We start from the raw sequence: 18,460 nt of genomic DNA, 5'->3' as shown, positions 1-18,460 counted from the left end.
TATAATAGAAATTGAGTGGCATTGTTTTTACCGTTGTCTTCCAATTGTAATAATGGTAAACATATTACCAAATAAACATATTACATGTAAAAAAATCTGAAATGCAATTTAAATACCCTTATCACTAAATAATAATAATAATAATGGGATAAATACTAATAATAATACTTTTAAAATCAATACAATCAACATCAAACAATTAAAATAACCACACAGTTTGCAGTTTAATTTGTGCTACATTTACACTATGCAATAACTATATACAAATACTAAATAAAATAACTACTGTATACAAAACCTACAGTATATTACAAATCTATATACAACTATATGCAAAACTATGTACAAAACCGTTTTTTATGATCATTTGTAGTAATATTACTGAGCATTGCTTTACATTTGAGTCAGTGTAAGCTTTTGCATTTTAAGAATTCATAATAATGACTAGTTATATTGAAGGTGATTTTTTTTCCTGATTTTTGGTGCCCTCCTGGAGGCCACAGCTTCTTTAGAATCTGCCTATATTGCCTGATGGGCCAGGTGGCTCTGCTCTTAAGTCATGAGGTTCCTATGTGTGAACAGAGGGTTTACTCTAAAGCATACAAAGCCAAGGACTGCCATGTCAATAAATATGGTGTATCTGTAAAATAAAGACAGAAAACAATTTGCAAGTATGGGGCTGTTGTCTGTAAGGTGCTGATGTGCAGTAGAAAAATCATCCAAGATATTAATTAAACTTGTCTCCTCTGCATTGACAAACCTGTAATTTGTCCAAAAATACAGCCTGGCTGTGAGAGAAAATTCAATTTCCAGGTACTAAAATGTCTTCCAGGGGCAATTATTCTCACTTGAATGTTTATCTAATATGGCAATACCATGCATTTTTGAGTAGACCCAAAGTGTAAATTAATCTTGGGTTGAGCTTTTCCATGCAGTCCGTGTGTGTGGTAGCCACAGTGACCCCTTGTGATCAATGGTGCATACACAGTGTGAATGTTCTGTAACTGGTCAAACCAAATATAGATTGTTGTGTTGTACATAGCTCTGAGTGCAATACAGATTGTCGCCTTTATTCTTCTGCTGCTATTTGTGCTTGTCGGTGTTTTGTGTGTGTCTTATCTTTTTTTATGAATGCTTGTGCAGTTTTGGGCTTTGAATTGTTCTATTTTTATTTCTTTCAAAAAGCAAGCGATGCTTTTAAGTACATTCATTGGCTTGTGATACAGGGCTTCATTTCAGAAGTTTTCAATGATTTTACATGTTGATGCATGTCAGATTTGGTGTTGGTGGTGGCATAGAGAAGATGTTACGTTTTTAGGACAATCTGTCATGTTTTAACCTGTTTTAACCTAAATATCATTAGCCATGGAAATATCTGGCTCTGACAGGATGACTTGAAACACTGCACAAAAGTCCTTGGAATTAATTTACCTTTTGATAGTCACACATATGTTCTAATGTTAACATATTGCATTTACTTATGGTAAATATATTTGACTGTCAATGCAAGCGATTTGCTTTATTTATGCATTGTATAATCATTGTGGAAAGATTTAAAATCCTTGTCAGTGTGAGTGGAAAAGATCAGTCAATCAGTCAATGCCTGCCACATATGAGAAAACATACATGCAAATGAAAGAATCAAAAGCTGATGTGCTGGCTCATTTAAAAAAAATGGAAATGTATAATGTAATTCATAATATGTTATAAAAATTCTATGTAAATTGATGTTATATTGAATCTTTCTATTATATGATGTGCAAATGAATATGTTGATATGTTGAAATATGCACATGCCCAATAAAGTCGATGATCAACAAAATGAATACAGCAGACTGACCAACGTTAACTTTATTATATCAGTTGTGTTACTTATTTTTTGCTTCAAAATTATCAAACAACTGGCAATGCCCTTGCAGGTTGAACTTGTAAGTGTTACTCTGACCACAAGGTGGCATAAGCCAGTATGTTTATACAGTATTATATTGCCTTCAACTGACATACAATACTTAGACATAATTCATACAACTAGGGCTTTGGGACATTTTTAATCATTGATTTATTGCTGTACAACCGTATAAGCTTTCACATGTTACTCAGAGGCTTGCAAAGGTAAACAGGCTTTGGGTGCTATCAAGAATGGTTTTAATATACTATCATCTATGAGAGCTTGATTGACTGGACATGTGAAGTGATGCAGTGACAAATTCAGCATTGAAACTGAATTGTAGTCAAAATAGCGCGGCCCCAATGACATGTATTATTAGCTAGCTCATTTTAACTACATTTCTCTCCTCCCACATTCCTTTTTTTTCTCCCACATTCCAAAACCATGTTAGGTTAATTGGCGACTCCAAATTGTCCATAGGTATGAATGTGAGTGTGAATGGTTGTTTGTCTATATGTGCCCTGTGATTGGCTGGCGACCAGTCCAGGGTGTACCCCGCCTCTCGCCCGAAGACAGCTGGGATAGGCTCCAGCACCCCCCGTGACCCTTGTGAGGAAAAAGCGGTAGAAAATGAATGAATGAACGCTAACAATCACCCATTAGCATGTCATCTATTGGTCTTATCTGACATAGACTCAAGCGTAAGTTACAGAAAATCATGAATAATAAAAAAACTAAGGATGTATGAGTTCAATAATGCATGTCTAATGCCTCTTTCTTGAGAGATATAGTATATAGCAAAATTTCCTTGACTGTGATGTCGGTCAGGTTGTGTGCCAAAGCACTAGCAACATTTCAATGTCGGGAACAAGACGACGGCACAGCTCGATTATTACTGTCACTTTAAGAAGATTAGTGTAGTTATGTCTCGTGTTAAATAGTGTTGTGATTTCTGACTGCCTGTGAACGTGACGTGTTCTCACACATGTGGCTGCTTGCAAAGAGGACATTTGAGTTTGAATACGGTAAATAGTTTATTTACCACTTCCTTGCGTTTCTTACAACGTTTGGGTGAGCTTGTTGGCCACACAGTCAGGAAATCGGAAAGAGTCTCTGCTTGGGCATCTCCGTATGTGCGTGGGTTTTCTCCGGGTACTCCGGTTTCCTCCCACATTCCAAAAACATGTTAGGTTAACTGGCGACTCCAAATTGTCTATAGGTATGAATGTGAATGTGAATGGTTGTTTGTCTATATGTGCCCTGTGATTGGCTGGGGACCAGTCCAGGGTGTACCACGCCTCTCGCCCGAAGACAGCTGGGGTAGGCTCCAGTCCATTATTGAGAGTAGTGTGGCATATTGCGTGCATATAGTGTGGCCATATTGTACATATATCTTCTGTGGCACACTGCATTGAAGTGAGTCTTGTATATACAGAGCAAAATTATGTTTAATTTATGGCCACATATAAAATAAAAATAAAAATAAAAATAATGCGGCACGCTGTAAACTGAGAACAGCACAGCACAATTGTATGTGAAAACTGTGTGAACAACAACATATCAAAACTTCCTGTATCTGCTATTGCGCTATACGTTTTCTTATTTGGTGTGGAATAAGTTTAACTCATTCATTCATTCATTCATTCATTTTCTACCACTTACCCTCACAAGAGGGGTGCTGGAGCCTATCCCAGCTGTCTTCGGGCGAGAGGCGGGGTGCAACCCTGGACTGGTCGCCAGGGCACATAAGTTTAACTCTTCATCACCAAATCAATGTATTCCGTATCTCTGTAAAGTTTTCACTGCAGACTGAAAGGAGACTGAAAGGAGTGCAAGAAAAGATGTTGCGTGGATTCTTCCTTCCTGAAAGGTCAGAGTGTTTTTTATGGTGGCGTATGCTTTGCATTTCTTCTAGTAGAGAGTTACTATGGTCTTTTTTTGTATATTTCTACCATTCACTGATGAACAAATCCGTCCATTCATCAGTAGGTGTTAATTGTCCTCATCCATCCTTTATACTACAACTTTACAGGACTCAAGTGAAACACTCAAAGGAGTTGCTAGTAATAATTGTGCTGAGCTGTAAACAAAAACGAAGACAAAGTGGGGGCACTCACGACTTCTTCAAGAGACAGGTTATTTTGAGAGTTGACCCATTTAAGGAGCCCTTAGAAGCTCAGAACACAGGTGCATCTGGATGGCTGCAGCTGCCAGTCACGTGTGTAATTACATACATGATGACGCAATTAGATCAACAAATTGAAGCACGTGGCAAAGTTAATTGTTATGTGTAATTTCATGGCTGGATGAGCAAAGATCTGATCCCACCTTGTGTTCGCATGTGTTTCACATAGTCCTTGAGTAATACAAATATACTGTAAATAATGCCATTCTACTGATGCATTAATACTATCAAATTTAGGTGTCTTACCCAAAATATTGATGCTGGAATTTTGACATTAAGGGCCGTTGCGCGACTAGTACCATGGTCTTTTATGTGTCTGTGATTTTAATGCTCATTGCATAGATGCATTTGTCCATTTGTCCACTCCTGAGTGTTAGCTCTACTGGGCACGTTTGTCCACTTTTTACACATACACTTGTCCGAAATAATGCATAATATATCAGATACATATGAGGACACTGACATAGCAAAGGGAGCTGCAGTGCTAGTATTACATCCATCAATTTTCTGTGCCGCTTATCCTCACTAGGGTCGCAGGCATGCTGGAGCCTATCCCAGCTGTCTTCGGGTGAGAGGCGGGGTACACCCTGAACTGGTCGCCAGCCAATCACAGGGCACATATAGACAAACAAGCATTCACACTCACATTCATACCTATGGACAATCTGGAGTCGCCAATTAACCTAGCATGTTTTTGGAATGTGGGAGGAAAAAAAGGAATGTGGGAATAGAGAAATGTAGTTAAAATGAGCTAGCTAATAATACATGTCACTGGGGCCGCGCTATTTTGACTACAAAGCATTCTATCGTTTGATATACATGCTGTGATCATGCATTAACAAGTACATTGATGATTTAATACATTTAATACTAAGATAATCTTGCAGTAATCTGATGATTTAAAACATTACCGAAATTTACGCTACTCCGTCAACAACAGCAGCATAGGAACAACGACGGCACACTCATTGGATGACTGTCCTCCAACACAAGACTTCTCTAACAGCAAATGAGCATCTTGTTGACTCTTTGTAGCGAAATTGAGAGTAGGGTATGCACTCTTCCGTTTGTTTCATCTGTGAGACAAGTGTTTTGCGGGGCGATGTGTTACTCCACAAGATAAATATCATTTTTTGTGTTAACTGAGTAACAATATTGCTGTAGTTTGGTTAATATACAAGTCAGTAATGTAAATGGAAAACTGTTGGCATTTATTGGAGTTGTTTTTGTTCGGGCTTTAGCGCCAAAATAGGTAGTAGGTCCCAATGACACACAATGTTAGGTAGCTCATACTAGCTTGAATTCTCTCGTTAGAATGTACAGGAAAGGGAAAGAAGAATGCTGCAGATTTACTTGGTGACTGCATCAAACAGATCAGAGTATGGATACAAAACAACTTTCTCCAGATAAACTCAAACCAAATTGAAATCATTGTCTGTAGGGCACAGAAACAAATATAAAGTCTTATTAGTCACCGTGAGACTATGCCAAAATCTGGAACAGTCCAGGATGTACCTTGGTCCAAAGACAGCTGGGATAGGCTCCAGCATACCTCAGACCTTGGATGGATGCATGGGGAATTTTATCAATGATTTATGAAGTTATTTTACCCTTCATTTCTCTAAAGCATTTTGAATCACGGACCTTGTATATGAATTGTGCTTTATAAATAAACTTGCCTTGTGCTCGCGTCCAGGTATGCAAATGATGCTCCCTAACACGCTAATGTCAGTATTCTATTCCTTCTGTCATCATTCACTTTGTCTTTGAATGCTAAATAGTGACTTGTACCAACGACAACACACAGTCTACAGCCTCGGACAATTTGAGTCGGCTTTGGCATTGTACTGTTGTCAAATGGACGGTAAACAATATCTAAACTAAGAAGGGACTCACTGTTCCCTCGTCACCGAGACACAAAGGCATTGTTGTCTCCCATTTGCAAAAAAATGTGACTTGAATGACGGCCTTGTGTTAAAAAGGATAATAAATTAAATCAATCACTGTTTAAAGAAAGATGAAACTACGACTAAGAGCATTTTCAGCAAGTGTGATATGACAGCAGCCCCTTCCCTTGTGATTACATAACAATTTCACAGGAACACCACACTGCAACCACAAATAATTGTAATAATCCGAGGCACTCAGAGACCACGCCCACCAAGAGGGTCTTCTCTTAATTTCCCCTTTAATAAACTTGCACAGATGACTGAGTCATTCGTTCGCCAAAATGGCAGATGAGGAAGGATAAGAGAGGAGTGTGTGGTGAAGATTTAATTAAGCCTCACCATGGGATGTCGCACAGTGACTCCAGAGAGCAGGACAGAGGAGTTTGTGTTTGCTCAGTGCAGCTGTGAATAATATTCACTCTATTCTTATCTTAACATTGACCCACATGAGCGTGGGTTGTTGTCAAGGCATCTTCCTGTCTTCCAGTTCTCCTGGAGGGTGTCTCCTTATGGAAAACCTTATGTTAACTGAAATGTTAGCAGGACATATAGAATAAGATAGAGGAAGACGATCCATACATCCGTTTGCGACTAAATCTAAATAAACCCACAGTCCATGATGGTATATTGGAGGTTGCTGTGATTCGGCAAAATGACATGGATTTCATTTGTGTTTGGATAACTCCCATCATCACATTACTTCATTCCCTTTGAAATCTATTCACTCTCTTTTGCTCCTACTCAGTGTGCGTTACCATGGATACCACTCCCAAATGGATTGGCTTGTTTACAAAATTCGATGTTGTTAGTGTTACTTGGAGTGGATGGGATTGTTCTTTTTTTTCTGCACACAGTCATCCAAATTTGACAAATAGGAAGAGCCAAATTTCATTTAGAAGCAATTTTTTTTGTCTTTTTGGTCTTTTTGTCTTCTTACCATGCTTCTTCTACTGAATGAACACACCATAGAACAGAGGTCTCAATTTACATTTGTCCAAGATATATATACATATATGGTGTATATGTAGATTATAGATTATATAGATTATATAATATATAATATATAATATTTAAAATATAAGGAATAAATCTATATTAATTTATACCATAACCACTTAAGTTGTAGCAGTAAGACTCCTGACAGATTGCATTACAGGTACACATTCTAGAACGAATGCCAAACTAGTAACAGAATCATCACATCTCCACACTTTCCCTTACACAGATAATATGCGCACAATCCACAAAAGCTGCCTTCATAGCATTCCTTCATGACTCAAACGGGGCATCAAACGTGATCTGCACATCTCAGGTGACAGTGACACACCATACCACGCCAGAGAGTGAAGAACTGATTTACACACCTTTAAAGCAAGCTAATTACAGCAGCTGTGAACCAGTGGAACCTTTGCACTTCCGATTTGAACAGTAAAATAGACAACCTTTTTGCAAAAGCAAAGACTACTGAATCCAAATCTGTGCTAAAATCCGTGCTGAACAGCATGAATCCTACAGTATATGGATTGCTTAAAATGACAGAGAGGATTACTTTGAAGATTTAAAGCTTCATGGGGACTTAGGAAGGCATTGCTTATATTGCCAAGAGTTCCTAAAAGCTATTCCTGCTGTAATTAAGTCGTGATGCACCATCAAATCTAACATTTACTTGCACAGAGTGCAACATTAGGTACACATGCACTATCATCTAAATAAGTCATATTTATGGTTTCCTTTTTATGAGAACGGGCAGGGGGCCTGTGGTGTCAATATGGTGTACTGCCCTGTGTCCCAGATACAGGCGAGGAACGAAAAGGTTAACGCATCCACCAACTGGCCATTCTTAATGTTCATCAATAATCCGTGCGCACAGAAAAAAGTGTATGTTTTCCATTTATTTCATGTATTCCACCAACGGCCCGTCTCCAGGCATGCCTACTCCATTGTGGTTGGTCACATTCATACATACTTAACAGAACCTCCGATTTGTGCTGCTAGATGCCATATGTGTTGGATTCCGAATCCCATCCGAAAATAAGACTGGAAAAGACTGGAAAATAAGATAATAAAGACTGGAAAGTCTGAAGTTTCTCAAGAAAATAGGTTACTTCAAGACGTCTCAAAGTAGTTTTAGCATTTTGCCACATCAGTAACGTCTAATGTGGTGGGAAACGGTTATGTGATCATGTGTTATTACTCGGCTCCCTGTATGCACACTTTATAGTGCTACACAGACAAGCGCTTTTGCTCCATGACTTACACAAAATAAACACAGTTAGGACAATGATAAACTGTTACTTACTGCTTGCCCTTCTGACTCTTCTACACAACCAAGTAACGTTGGAAATGTGTATGGCTTCAGCAAGTCGTCTAGTCCAGCTGCATAGTGACCCATGTTCACAAAACAGTCCAGTGTGAAATGCCGTTGACAGATTAAAATGCATTTCTTTTGCTGGTAGGGAACCAGGAGCTCCAACCACTTGCTCCAAGGCCTCTTTAGATATGTTTGTAATATGAGGTAATGTCCCTTTTATTACATTGATATTGTTTTATAAACTGTAAAAAAAATGTAAATGATCACTTACACGCTCACTTACACTTTTTACAAGCTAGTTGGCATGTATGTATTTTACTTAATGAAAGGTGAGATTTATTGACAATCACTACAGTTACAGTTAAACCGTGTATAACCACATTCTTCCTTATTGCTCATTACGTGAGAGGTGCATGCATGAAAGTCTATGTGAATTGTGGAAGCAGAGTAGATTCCGCCAGCGCTCAATTAATGTTCATAGTTTTGGTGGTCTGGGTGCTTTTCCTGTCATTAAAAGATACAATTCTAATCAAGAGAGAGCTATTTATTTTTCAAGGTGCCTGAGACACCTGCTAGCAGCCAACTGACAGGCACTTATGCCCGAAAACCCACAGCTGACACGAACTGATGCCAGTGTACAATGCTGCATGGGGCTGAGTCACACATGCTCACATATAATCACTGTGGGGGGGTACTGATTGCTACACAATACCATCATTCTGAATCATATCTCACACGTGGGCTATATCACAGATGGAGATTGGTTTGCAGTGGAGTTTTGTGACAAGGATGCAGAAGACATTTCATGCCGTTTTCCAACCATTTGTGGACAACAAAGCTGTATATTTTGCAACAAAATGTTCTCCAGTCTGATCACCGTAGCTCGCCTGTTGTTGTGATTTGTATCTACTGTGGGAACGCTTTGCTAAGCACATTTCCTGCAGCAGTCACATGCCGTGGGCGGCATGGGGCTCACAGCCAACTGTCCCCATCACCAATTCAAAGGATGCAGACGCCATGACTATGGGGGGGATGTGTGTGATGCAAGCAAACAAAAAAAAAAACCCTTCTCTGATTGAAAACGATGAAGTTATATTGATTCTTTATTAGTTAATGCTTGGGTTTTCTCAACATATTCTGTATTGCATTTACTGGGTTTTCTCAACATATTCCGGCATCCTCACACATCACAAAAACATGCATATTAAGCTAATTGGAGACTGTAAATACAGTATGTGTGAATGGTTGTTTGTCTTCACCCTGTAAGTCACTGGCCTGGTGTGGACTGGTGTAGACTCCAGTTCACTCATGACCCGAATGAGGACGAGCTGTACAGAAAATTAATTGATGAATGAATGTTTAACAACTCAATACAAAGGGCCGAAAGTTGAAATAGACATTACAATTTAACAAAATGCACTGGTAGATTCTATTAATTTAGATAAATACTTGCAGAGCTATGGCAGCTACGGCAGCCACATGTACAGACAGTATAGTTTGACAATGTATTGTGTATGTATTAAATGGGGCCTATAAATGTAGTGACAATGTTGTATTTTCGTGTAAAATTATTTCAGATAATGAGGTTTTGAGATTTTTTTTAGGTTTTTTGAGATTTTGAAGTGAGCTTTGAAAGTAGTTTGGGATGGCTCAAAATGCTTGGTTTGAGCCAAGTGTGGTAAAACTACCCCTTTGTGATGTCACAGCAGGGCAGATTTCCTTATATGGTTCATATTTAGGAAGCACCTCATTATCTGAAATGTCGTTGGCATTGGGTTTTTTTTTAAGTTAAGAAGCACTTTGGGCGTGTGACCAATCACAGCGGAACGGGCATGCCCAGAAGTGGGTGAAATAAATTCATTCATTCATTCATTTTCTACCGCTTTTCCTCACGAGGGTCGCGGGGGTGCTGGAGCCTATCCCAGCTGTCTTCGGGCGAGAGGCGGGGTACACCCTGGACTGGTCGCCAGCCAATCACAGGGCACATATAGACAAACAACCATTCACACTCACATGGACAATTTGGAGTTGCCAATTAACCTAGCATGTTTTTGGCATGTGGGAGGAAACCGGAGTACCTGGAGAAAACCCATGCATGCACGGGGAGAACATGCAAACTCCACACAGAGATGGCTGAGGGTGGAATCGAACTCGGGCTGTGAGGCATGTGCGCTAACCACTCGTTCGCAGTGCAGCCCTATGTATTATCAATACGGTGCAATTAGTGCAGTACCATAATTGCATGTTGAAATGTGCAATTGTAAAAGAAATGCAGTACAGGTAGTTCAGGTAGTACTGTAATTTACATATAGAAATGTACATATCTGTACATATAAGATGTATTAAGATTCAAGGAGTAATTAACGGTTTTTCTGATTCTCTGATGGATGAATTAGCAAATTACGTTTGTCCAGTTTTGCATAGTGTATCATCATGAAGGATGAGACTGCATCGATGGTGAGGACCCCCCTCAACTTACTTACGTAGGGTAGCCACGCCTCCCGACGCAGGCTCAGTTACGCCTCCCTCCTCTTCCTCCATCACACAAACACACCCACGCACACACACACACACACACACACACACACACACACATGCTCACATGCTGTGTTCCACATTAGAGACGACTGAAGGGATCATGTCAGGGTGAAGCAGCCAACATGTAAGACATCATTGAGGAGCAGAGCTCGACGGATGGTGGTTCTTGACAGGTGCGGCAGGCTGCAGCAGCACACACCGCCTCCTCACCATCTTCTCTGCATCTGCGTGGATCTTCTGCGTGGACTAACGGTAAGAAGAGTCCTTCACTACAATCTTCTTATTTTCGCAAACTTAACCCAAAGTCAGCCCCCCTCCCCTTTTCCTCCCGCTGTTAGCCTTTTTTTTCCTGCGCAAATGATGTCATTCAGGCCACATACGCAGGGCCGATCGTGCTGCAGTACAAAAATACAGTGGACTAAAAACACTTGACACTAAACTACTGTTTTTAAGCTTACTAAAGAGACGACATTGCAATGAAAGAATAATATAACCCCCAACACTGCAATAACGGTTGCCAAGTTCAATATACACAAAAAAGGAGTATTAAACGAGAGTGCCTGTAAAACACACACACTATAACATTTAAGCATAGAAAACACGGTTCTGTTGCAGGTGTCACAGCAATTTGCTGATTCAAAGTCCATTTTTTCCTGCGATTTTGGCTCTTGTGTGGTGAAGGGTTGCTGTAGCCATGGAGACAGGACGTGGCATGCGATTTTAAAACTTGAGGGGTGAGAAAGAAGCAAAGAAAGAATGAAAGAAAGGGGTTTGTGCATCTATTGAAGAGCTGCATTTGACCGTAAATAGGCCGTAAGCTTGCATTTAGTAAGTTCGGGCATATTTAAGCCCTTGCTGTTGTTCTTTGGTTCCAAATATGTTACAGGAGTCTGTATTTATCACAGCCTAAAGTTAAAGTTTGTATTTACTTTCATTTATACCACATATACAGAAGCAGTCTCAGGGGAGCCACTGACAATTTCATGTGTGGTTATACTAGGCTATACATTCAATGATAGCTAACAATAGTTGCTAAACTTGGCCAAATCTCTATTTGTAACTGACAAATATAATTTGTGTACCGTGCTATCCTATGTTGCAATGTAGCAGGAATAGGATGGGTTTATAATCCTTGCAGCACATTCGAAAGTCAGCCCCCCCATGCAGTACCTCACCAAGGCAGACCTTGAAAACAACTCATGCTGTATTGCATTACTGGTATGTGTTGAGGCTGCTACACACTCACATTTTAATAGGAATATCATTATCATATAGTATTTTTCCATTGAGGGCTACATACGGAAAAATCAACAAATTTGTGGGGGGCATTTTGATATTTTTACATAATTTATATTATTTCTATTTTGTAAAAAATATTTTTTTAAAATTATACATATATTAACAGACAAAGGTTTATTTTTTCTTTTGACACTGCCTTTTTTCTCCATTTTTTTCCACTTTTTGATTTTTTATTTTATTTTAATTTTAATTCTACATTGTGCCTTGAGCCTTAGCTGAAAATTCCAGGTCAAATAGTCAGAACGATGTGGATGGGGTGAAAAGTCCTTTTTACCCTTGATTTGAAAAAAATATATATTTATTTGTAATTTATTTTGCGATTTTATTCTTTTTAACAAATATATATTTGCATCAAATTATTTTACAGGAAAAAATATATAGCATAGGTTTGGCTGTAGAGATTGTTTGTGTGTGAGGAGGCGTGATATTTAGGTGTGCTGGCGAGACATGGCAGGGACATGGCTGGTCAGTTCTCTCTCATCACGATGAACAGATGGCAGCTCAGGGTTAGCTTGAGGAAGTGCCAACAAGAACATCTATTTGTGTGTTACACACAAATTTATTTTGTTAAATTGTTTTGTTTTGTTTTTATCATACCTAGGTATTATAAGCCTATCTATTATTCCACATCTTGCATCAAAGATTTAAAAGCCTTTTTTATTAAATAGTTTTTTTTCTTTAAACAGTAGTTCATCCATCCATTCGTCCATTTCCTATGCTGCTTATCCTCATTAGGGTTTAGGGGGTGTGCTGGAGCCAATCCCAGCTGACTTTGGGTACACCCTGGACTCGTTGCCAGCCAATCACAAGGCACAATCATTCACACACACTTTGATACCTGTGGACAATTTAGAGTCGCCAGTTAACCTAACATTCGTGTTTTTGGAATATGGAAGAAAACCGGAGTACCCGGAGAAAATACACACAGGAAGAGCGGAAATTCAAACACAGTAGTTCAATAAAAGCTAAAATTGAGTGTTTGTCACAATAAAACAGATCAATTCAAAATGTGATGGGAATTTTAAAACTAAGTGTCGATGTCTCAGGATTGTGTAAAAGATACTAAATTGATTTGTACAAAACTAAGTAGAGTGGCGCATGTGCCAAGGCAGGACCTATTAAATGCATTTTAGTGAGGATCTGGGTAAATGTGCATATTCTGGAAGTTATTTTCACTCTATTTCCTTTCTCAGGTTGTTTTGATATGTCACACTGAATGGAGGGCTCTGAAGTTCCATGAAGATGACCCGAACACATCCTCCTGATCTTCTGGCAACAACTCTTCACCGGGACATTCCTCTTTATCCGACCACCAAACACATAGTTTCTCCTCACTGTTCTTTGCAATGTGACTTGAAGATGATTGATAAACCAGAAATCATTAACAAAAGACACTGCCGCAGTTTTGACTTTCTTGAATCTCTGGACGAGCCCCAGTCAGTCTCTTCACCGATGGAGTATCCTTTTAAGCGAGCAGAACAGCAGACATTAAACAAAGACCTAACATGGAACGGACTAGATCAACCAGGACATCTTCGCTTCTCATCTCCAGATCTGTTTAACTCCAGGCACATTCAGCAACATGTCACCCAAGACAAAAGCAGCCATCTCACATGGTCAGATTCTGTAAATAGAAAAAGATCTAGAAGCGCACCTAGAACCAAGTCCACCCTGACTCCTGTGCCCATCTCAGTGTCTCCTCTGGAGACCAGCAAGGACAAGGACGCCCCACAGGCAACATCAGATACTTTGAGGGCCTCTGAAGGTTATTCCTCCAACAGGGCTTTTTTGAACGAGGTCCATCCAATCAAACTGCAACCCCCTCTCTACGTTTCTGATTGTTTTGACGAGGATAAATCAGACAAAACAGCCATAACCCCTCATGTTAGATGCCGTGTTGACATTAAACCAGATGCTGCCGTACTTCAACACACATCCAGACAGATTCCCAACGCACGGCCTGAACGTCACGCTTGGCAAAGATATTCCCAGGCCAGTAGCAGCCGGGGTTTGTATGTTCCTCGGCAGATGATCTCCTCACCCACACCGACTCCAAGTGAATGCTACAGTGGAGATTTTAGACAGGGATATCACTACACCACCAGCATATCTCCTCTGTCTTACCAGCATCTCGACATGTACAGAATGCCCTCACCGATAACACCATATCTAAATCAGGAACAAAGAGCTTACTCCAACCCAAACATCCCTACAAATTTTTTTTATACAGAGGACCCTGTTCGATATCCAGTACCTCCCTTTTCTAGAGCTTACTTTCAGGATGATAGATCCAGTTTAGCCAGCCGTGGTAGTACTATGACGAGTCAGTACGATCCAAGGAATCGGTGGGTGCATACCCTTCCTCTCAGGTCATATTACACAGACCATTTTTCTAATCAAGAGCCAGCACACTCTGTATATAGCACACCCTACTCGACAAGTGAGGCAGGGTCATACTTCTCTCAAACCCCCACCAGCTCTTACTACGGCGATGAAAACCGCTTCAATCCATACCACCAAAGTTGTACCAGTTTGTATTATAACAAACCGTTTAATTCTTTCGAGGAGCGGTACTTTCCATCGAGGCAATACCACACGGAAGGCCGCAGACGGCCCCGAATGTCGCAGGCTTTTTCAGATGACTGGTATCGCTCAAGTATATCTGGTTATTCCAACCAGTCTTCTCAGCTCACACCACCAAGAGTAAGAACAGAGCCCGGTATACCCCCATGGTATAGTACTTATGGCACAGAGACAAGTAGATTAGGGGCAGAGTCCAAAAGCCACTCCAAGTCGTGGGATAATATTCTCTATCCCCACCATGAGAGAGAACAATCAGTGCCTCGTGGACGTAGCTATGAGAATCTGTTTCACCAAGCAAGGCACAGGGCTTCTCCCAGTGTCACATCTCAACCGGTTATCCTTAACCTATCCAGTTCACCAAAGCGCTACGCTGCCTTGTCTCTCTCTGAGACCTCTTTAGAGAGAGGCCCGAGCAATCCGTGGAAGAATTCCAAGAGCGGCCAGTGGTTTGTGACCCCTGAGATCACCATAACTGACAACGACATATGCACAGGCAACAGTGAGCGGCTTGGCGTGCACCCTGTCAAATGGAATACTATGGAAAGTGAAAAGAAAGCCGCTCCAAGAGTGATGGATGTCAAGAAGTCGTTCAACGCAGAAATGACCAAAGACCGGAAACGCAACATCTCCCTTCAACAGAGTTTAGAGCAGCTTGACGAGTTGTTAGCTGACTTGGTTGTTGATTACAAACCACCAACCAGCAGGAAGTCTAGCGGGGACTTTTTGGATCAGCTTAAACAACTGATTACTGAAGATCATGTCAAAGTCAGGGAATCTTCTGAGATTGAAAATGTTGAATGTCTGAATACTCAACTCCTGTCTTCTAAATCCAGTCCCGACACAATCAAAGACCCTGATAGTGGATGTGATGCTTTACAAAGAAGCGCAGAAGAATGTTCTCCAGACCACAGCGTGGAGGAAGATGAAACCATGGTGTGTGCTAACAACAAATGCAAACATTCGGAGAATATGTTCAATGCATGCTTGTACTACAAATCGTGTCACAGTTGCTACACATTTTACTGCTCGCGAAACTGCCGCAGGGACGACTGGGAGACCCACAAAGAAAACTGTCTGTATGGACGTGTGAGTAGTGTGTGTCGGCACACGCTCAAGTTCTGCAGAGAAAATGCAGAGATTCATAAAGCCTTCTCTCGTATTGCTAAAGCTGGTTACCTCTCCAGAGGCCGAGGTGTCCTCTTTTTGGGTTTTGCCAATCCAGAGACAGCTGATAACTTTCTGCAGGTTGGGCTTGAGAGCCTTGTCATGTCACCCACATACCTATCCCTCAGAGAGCTGGACGGCTTTAAGGACAACCTGGGTGAATACTGCAAAGATTTGCAGCAAGCTGGTAATGAATATGACCCCAGTGAATGTTTCCTCTTGAATGTATCCGTAGCTGTCGGTGAACTCGTGCCTAATAGACCGTCTCCAAGGGTCCAAACACCAACAGTTCGAAAATACGCAAAAGTATCCTTGGCTTCGTCAAGCCCAAACAAAAAGCTTGTGAAGAAGGATAGTGAAATGGAAACTCTCATACTGACTCCACCCCCTGGAACACCGGATATTGATCAGGAGGGAGAGGAGGGAAGAAAAGCCAGAGAGGTGTGCTTTGTAAACATTCAGCGTGAGCTGAGGATCAGGGGAGTATTCCTTCGTCATGAGTACCCCAAAATCTATAATCAGCTGTGTGAGTTTGTGGAGACCAACAAAAGGTTCACTCCAACAACTATTTACCCAATAGATAAGAGAACAGGGAAACAATTCATGTGCATGATTATGGCCGCATCCGAGCCCAGAACATTAGACTGGGTGGGCACCCCCAATCTGTTGGATGATATCATTTAGGGCGGCAATGAATAGGAATTACACTAAATGTACATATTGTAAATACATATGATTTGGAAAATTGAAGACTGACAAAATATTTGCATTTGGCCACTTCCCCTCTCTGCCTCTTTGACCTTTTGCACACTTATTGACCTATTACGCACACAAGCACCCACACATGCTGACTGTTTTGATTCTCTTGCATTCAGAGATGTTAAAGATTGCATGTAAACCGGGCACAGCACAACAACTTTGGTGTTTAAGATGTGAATGTGTATAATTTATCATAACTCAATTCCTGCTCAACAATGTATAAAGCACATTTGCAGGATATGCACATCTTGTGTCCACGTAATAGACACAAACATGTATAATTTAATATAAATCCCACTGAATTCTTGTCTCAAAACTGAAATGTGTATTATACCCTGCAACTGTTGACTATTGGGAGTTTATTCATTTATCTAGTGAACTGTATATCTGTGGCTGTTTTTAGTTCCTGTTTGATAGAAAATGAAGTACAGTCGAGACAGCCTTTTAGTTTCCCACCTCAGTGAGAATTTTACATGAAACTTTGTGTCATGCTTGAGTAACTTGCGTTGTTTGAAAGTGGCCTTCATTTAGGAATATGTATATGAAATAAAGTTATGTATAGTTGGAAGTCTTCAAGGGTTGTTTAAACAACCCTTTAAAATGATGAATTTATTTTGCTCAAGGCATGATATTTTTATTCAGATATTTTATTAATAATGTTGCTTAAAATACAATTTTAAAGAAATATTTATGAGCTCGCAGTTGGTGCTCATAAATAAGAGTCTACGTTATGTTATTGATTATATGATCACTTGAATCATACAAACTAATACTACGGTATGTTTTAGGCAATATGCAATAAAAGAGCAACAACGAAATACATAGAAAAATAATTGTATTGTTGATAGGGACTCGTTCCTTTGAACCATGTGTTGTAAAGACTTGTTTTCATTCAAATATAAATGATGAGAATGTTCCCAAAATATCTGCAGCACAGAATCTAGATATGCCTGCTTCCATTGTCACTGCTAACTAAGCTAAAATTGCTCTTTTACTGGATTATATCTTTGTGCAAGACCTTAGAAATTTATATTTTGTGATGTTTATAACACATATAGAGCTATATAATAAATGGAATTGAACGAGTGGCTTAATTGGTTTACATTTGTTTTTCATACACACACATTCAGTTAACATATTTCTTGTTATGGATTGTCCCTGATTAATATTTACTGAGTACAGTTAAACTTATTGTTTGTTGCTGTTTTGCAGGAACAATCAAAATCAGGCACGTGTAAGATAGTATTTCGAAAAAAAAGTTTGCTCAGCAAATTTCACTTTGATTTCAATTTGATTCGTTTATTTACACGGCCAATCAGGTATGGTTCATAAGTCTTGCAACCCTTATTAAAGAATTGAATAATAGAAGTTGAATAAATCCCTTGAATAAATATTCTAGGGATGCCTTGTTTGCCTTGTTGCACCACCATCTTGTGGAAGAATGGTTGTATTACAGCTTTGTCATTTGCCGCAAAATGAAAATCATGTCTGAGGCCAGGACTTTATGAAACGTTAGTTTCATGAAGTTATGTATCTCAAAATGCAGTTATTCACGGTGAGGCTGATAAATTAAAAGTTTAAAATCCCAACATCCTGGATGTAGATTGAATGTTAGTGGTCAGGATAACGTATATACAAATAAATATACAAAGAATGATATGAACTTTATATTCCTTAAAATACATTCAAAATATTTTCCGTAAATGACAAAAAGGGTTTGGTTTAAAAAAATGAAATGACAAAATTTAAATAGCTTTCATTCCTGGCATATTTGGTTGTTTGGA

General features: G+C 39.7%; 1 protein-coding gene across 1 annotated transcript; it reads left to right on the top strand.

Annotated features, from left to right (window-relative positions):
- Positions 1-10,870: 10,870 nt before the first annotated feature.
- On the top strand, positions 10,871-17,766 carry unm_hu7912 (un-named hu7912). The gene is made up of 2 exons (XM_058071779.1): positions 10,871-11,123; positions 13,364-17,766. Exon 2 carries the CDS (start codon positions 13,407-13,409, stop codon positions 16,599-16,601), a length of 3,195 nt encoding a protein of 1,064 aa, XP_057927762.1. The 5' UTR covers positions 10,871-11,123; positions 13,364-13,406; the 3' UTR covers positions 16,602-17,766.
- Positions 17,767-18,460: the final 694 nt, after the last annotated feature.

The sequence above is a fragment of the Doryrhamphus excisus genome, chromosome 4 (assembly GCF_030265055.1).
Source record: "Doryrhamphus excisus isolate RoL2022-K1 chromosome 4, RoL_Dexc_1.0, whole genome shotgun sequence".
Lineage (NCBI taxonomy): Eukaryota > Metazoa > Chordata > Actinopteri > Syngnathiformes > Syngnathidae > Doryrhamphus > Doryrhamphus excisus.
Note: the sequence above shows the minus strand (reverse complement) of the source record. Positions and strands in the feature narration are given on the sequence as shown.

Bases quoted from the DNA above. Each gene is read 5' to 3' on its own strand.
- unm_hu7912 (XM_058071779.1), top strand. From the start codon at position 13,407: ATGAAGATGACCCGAACACATCCTCCTGATCTTCTGGCAACAACTCTT.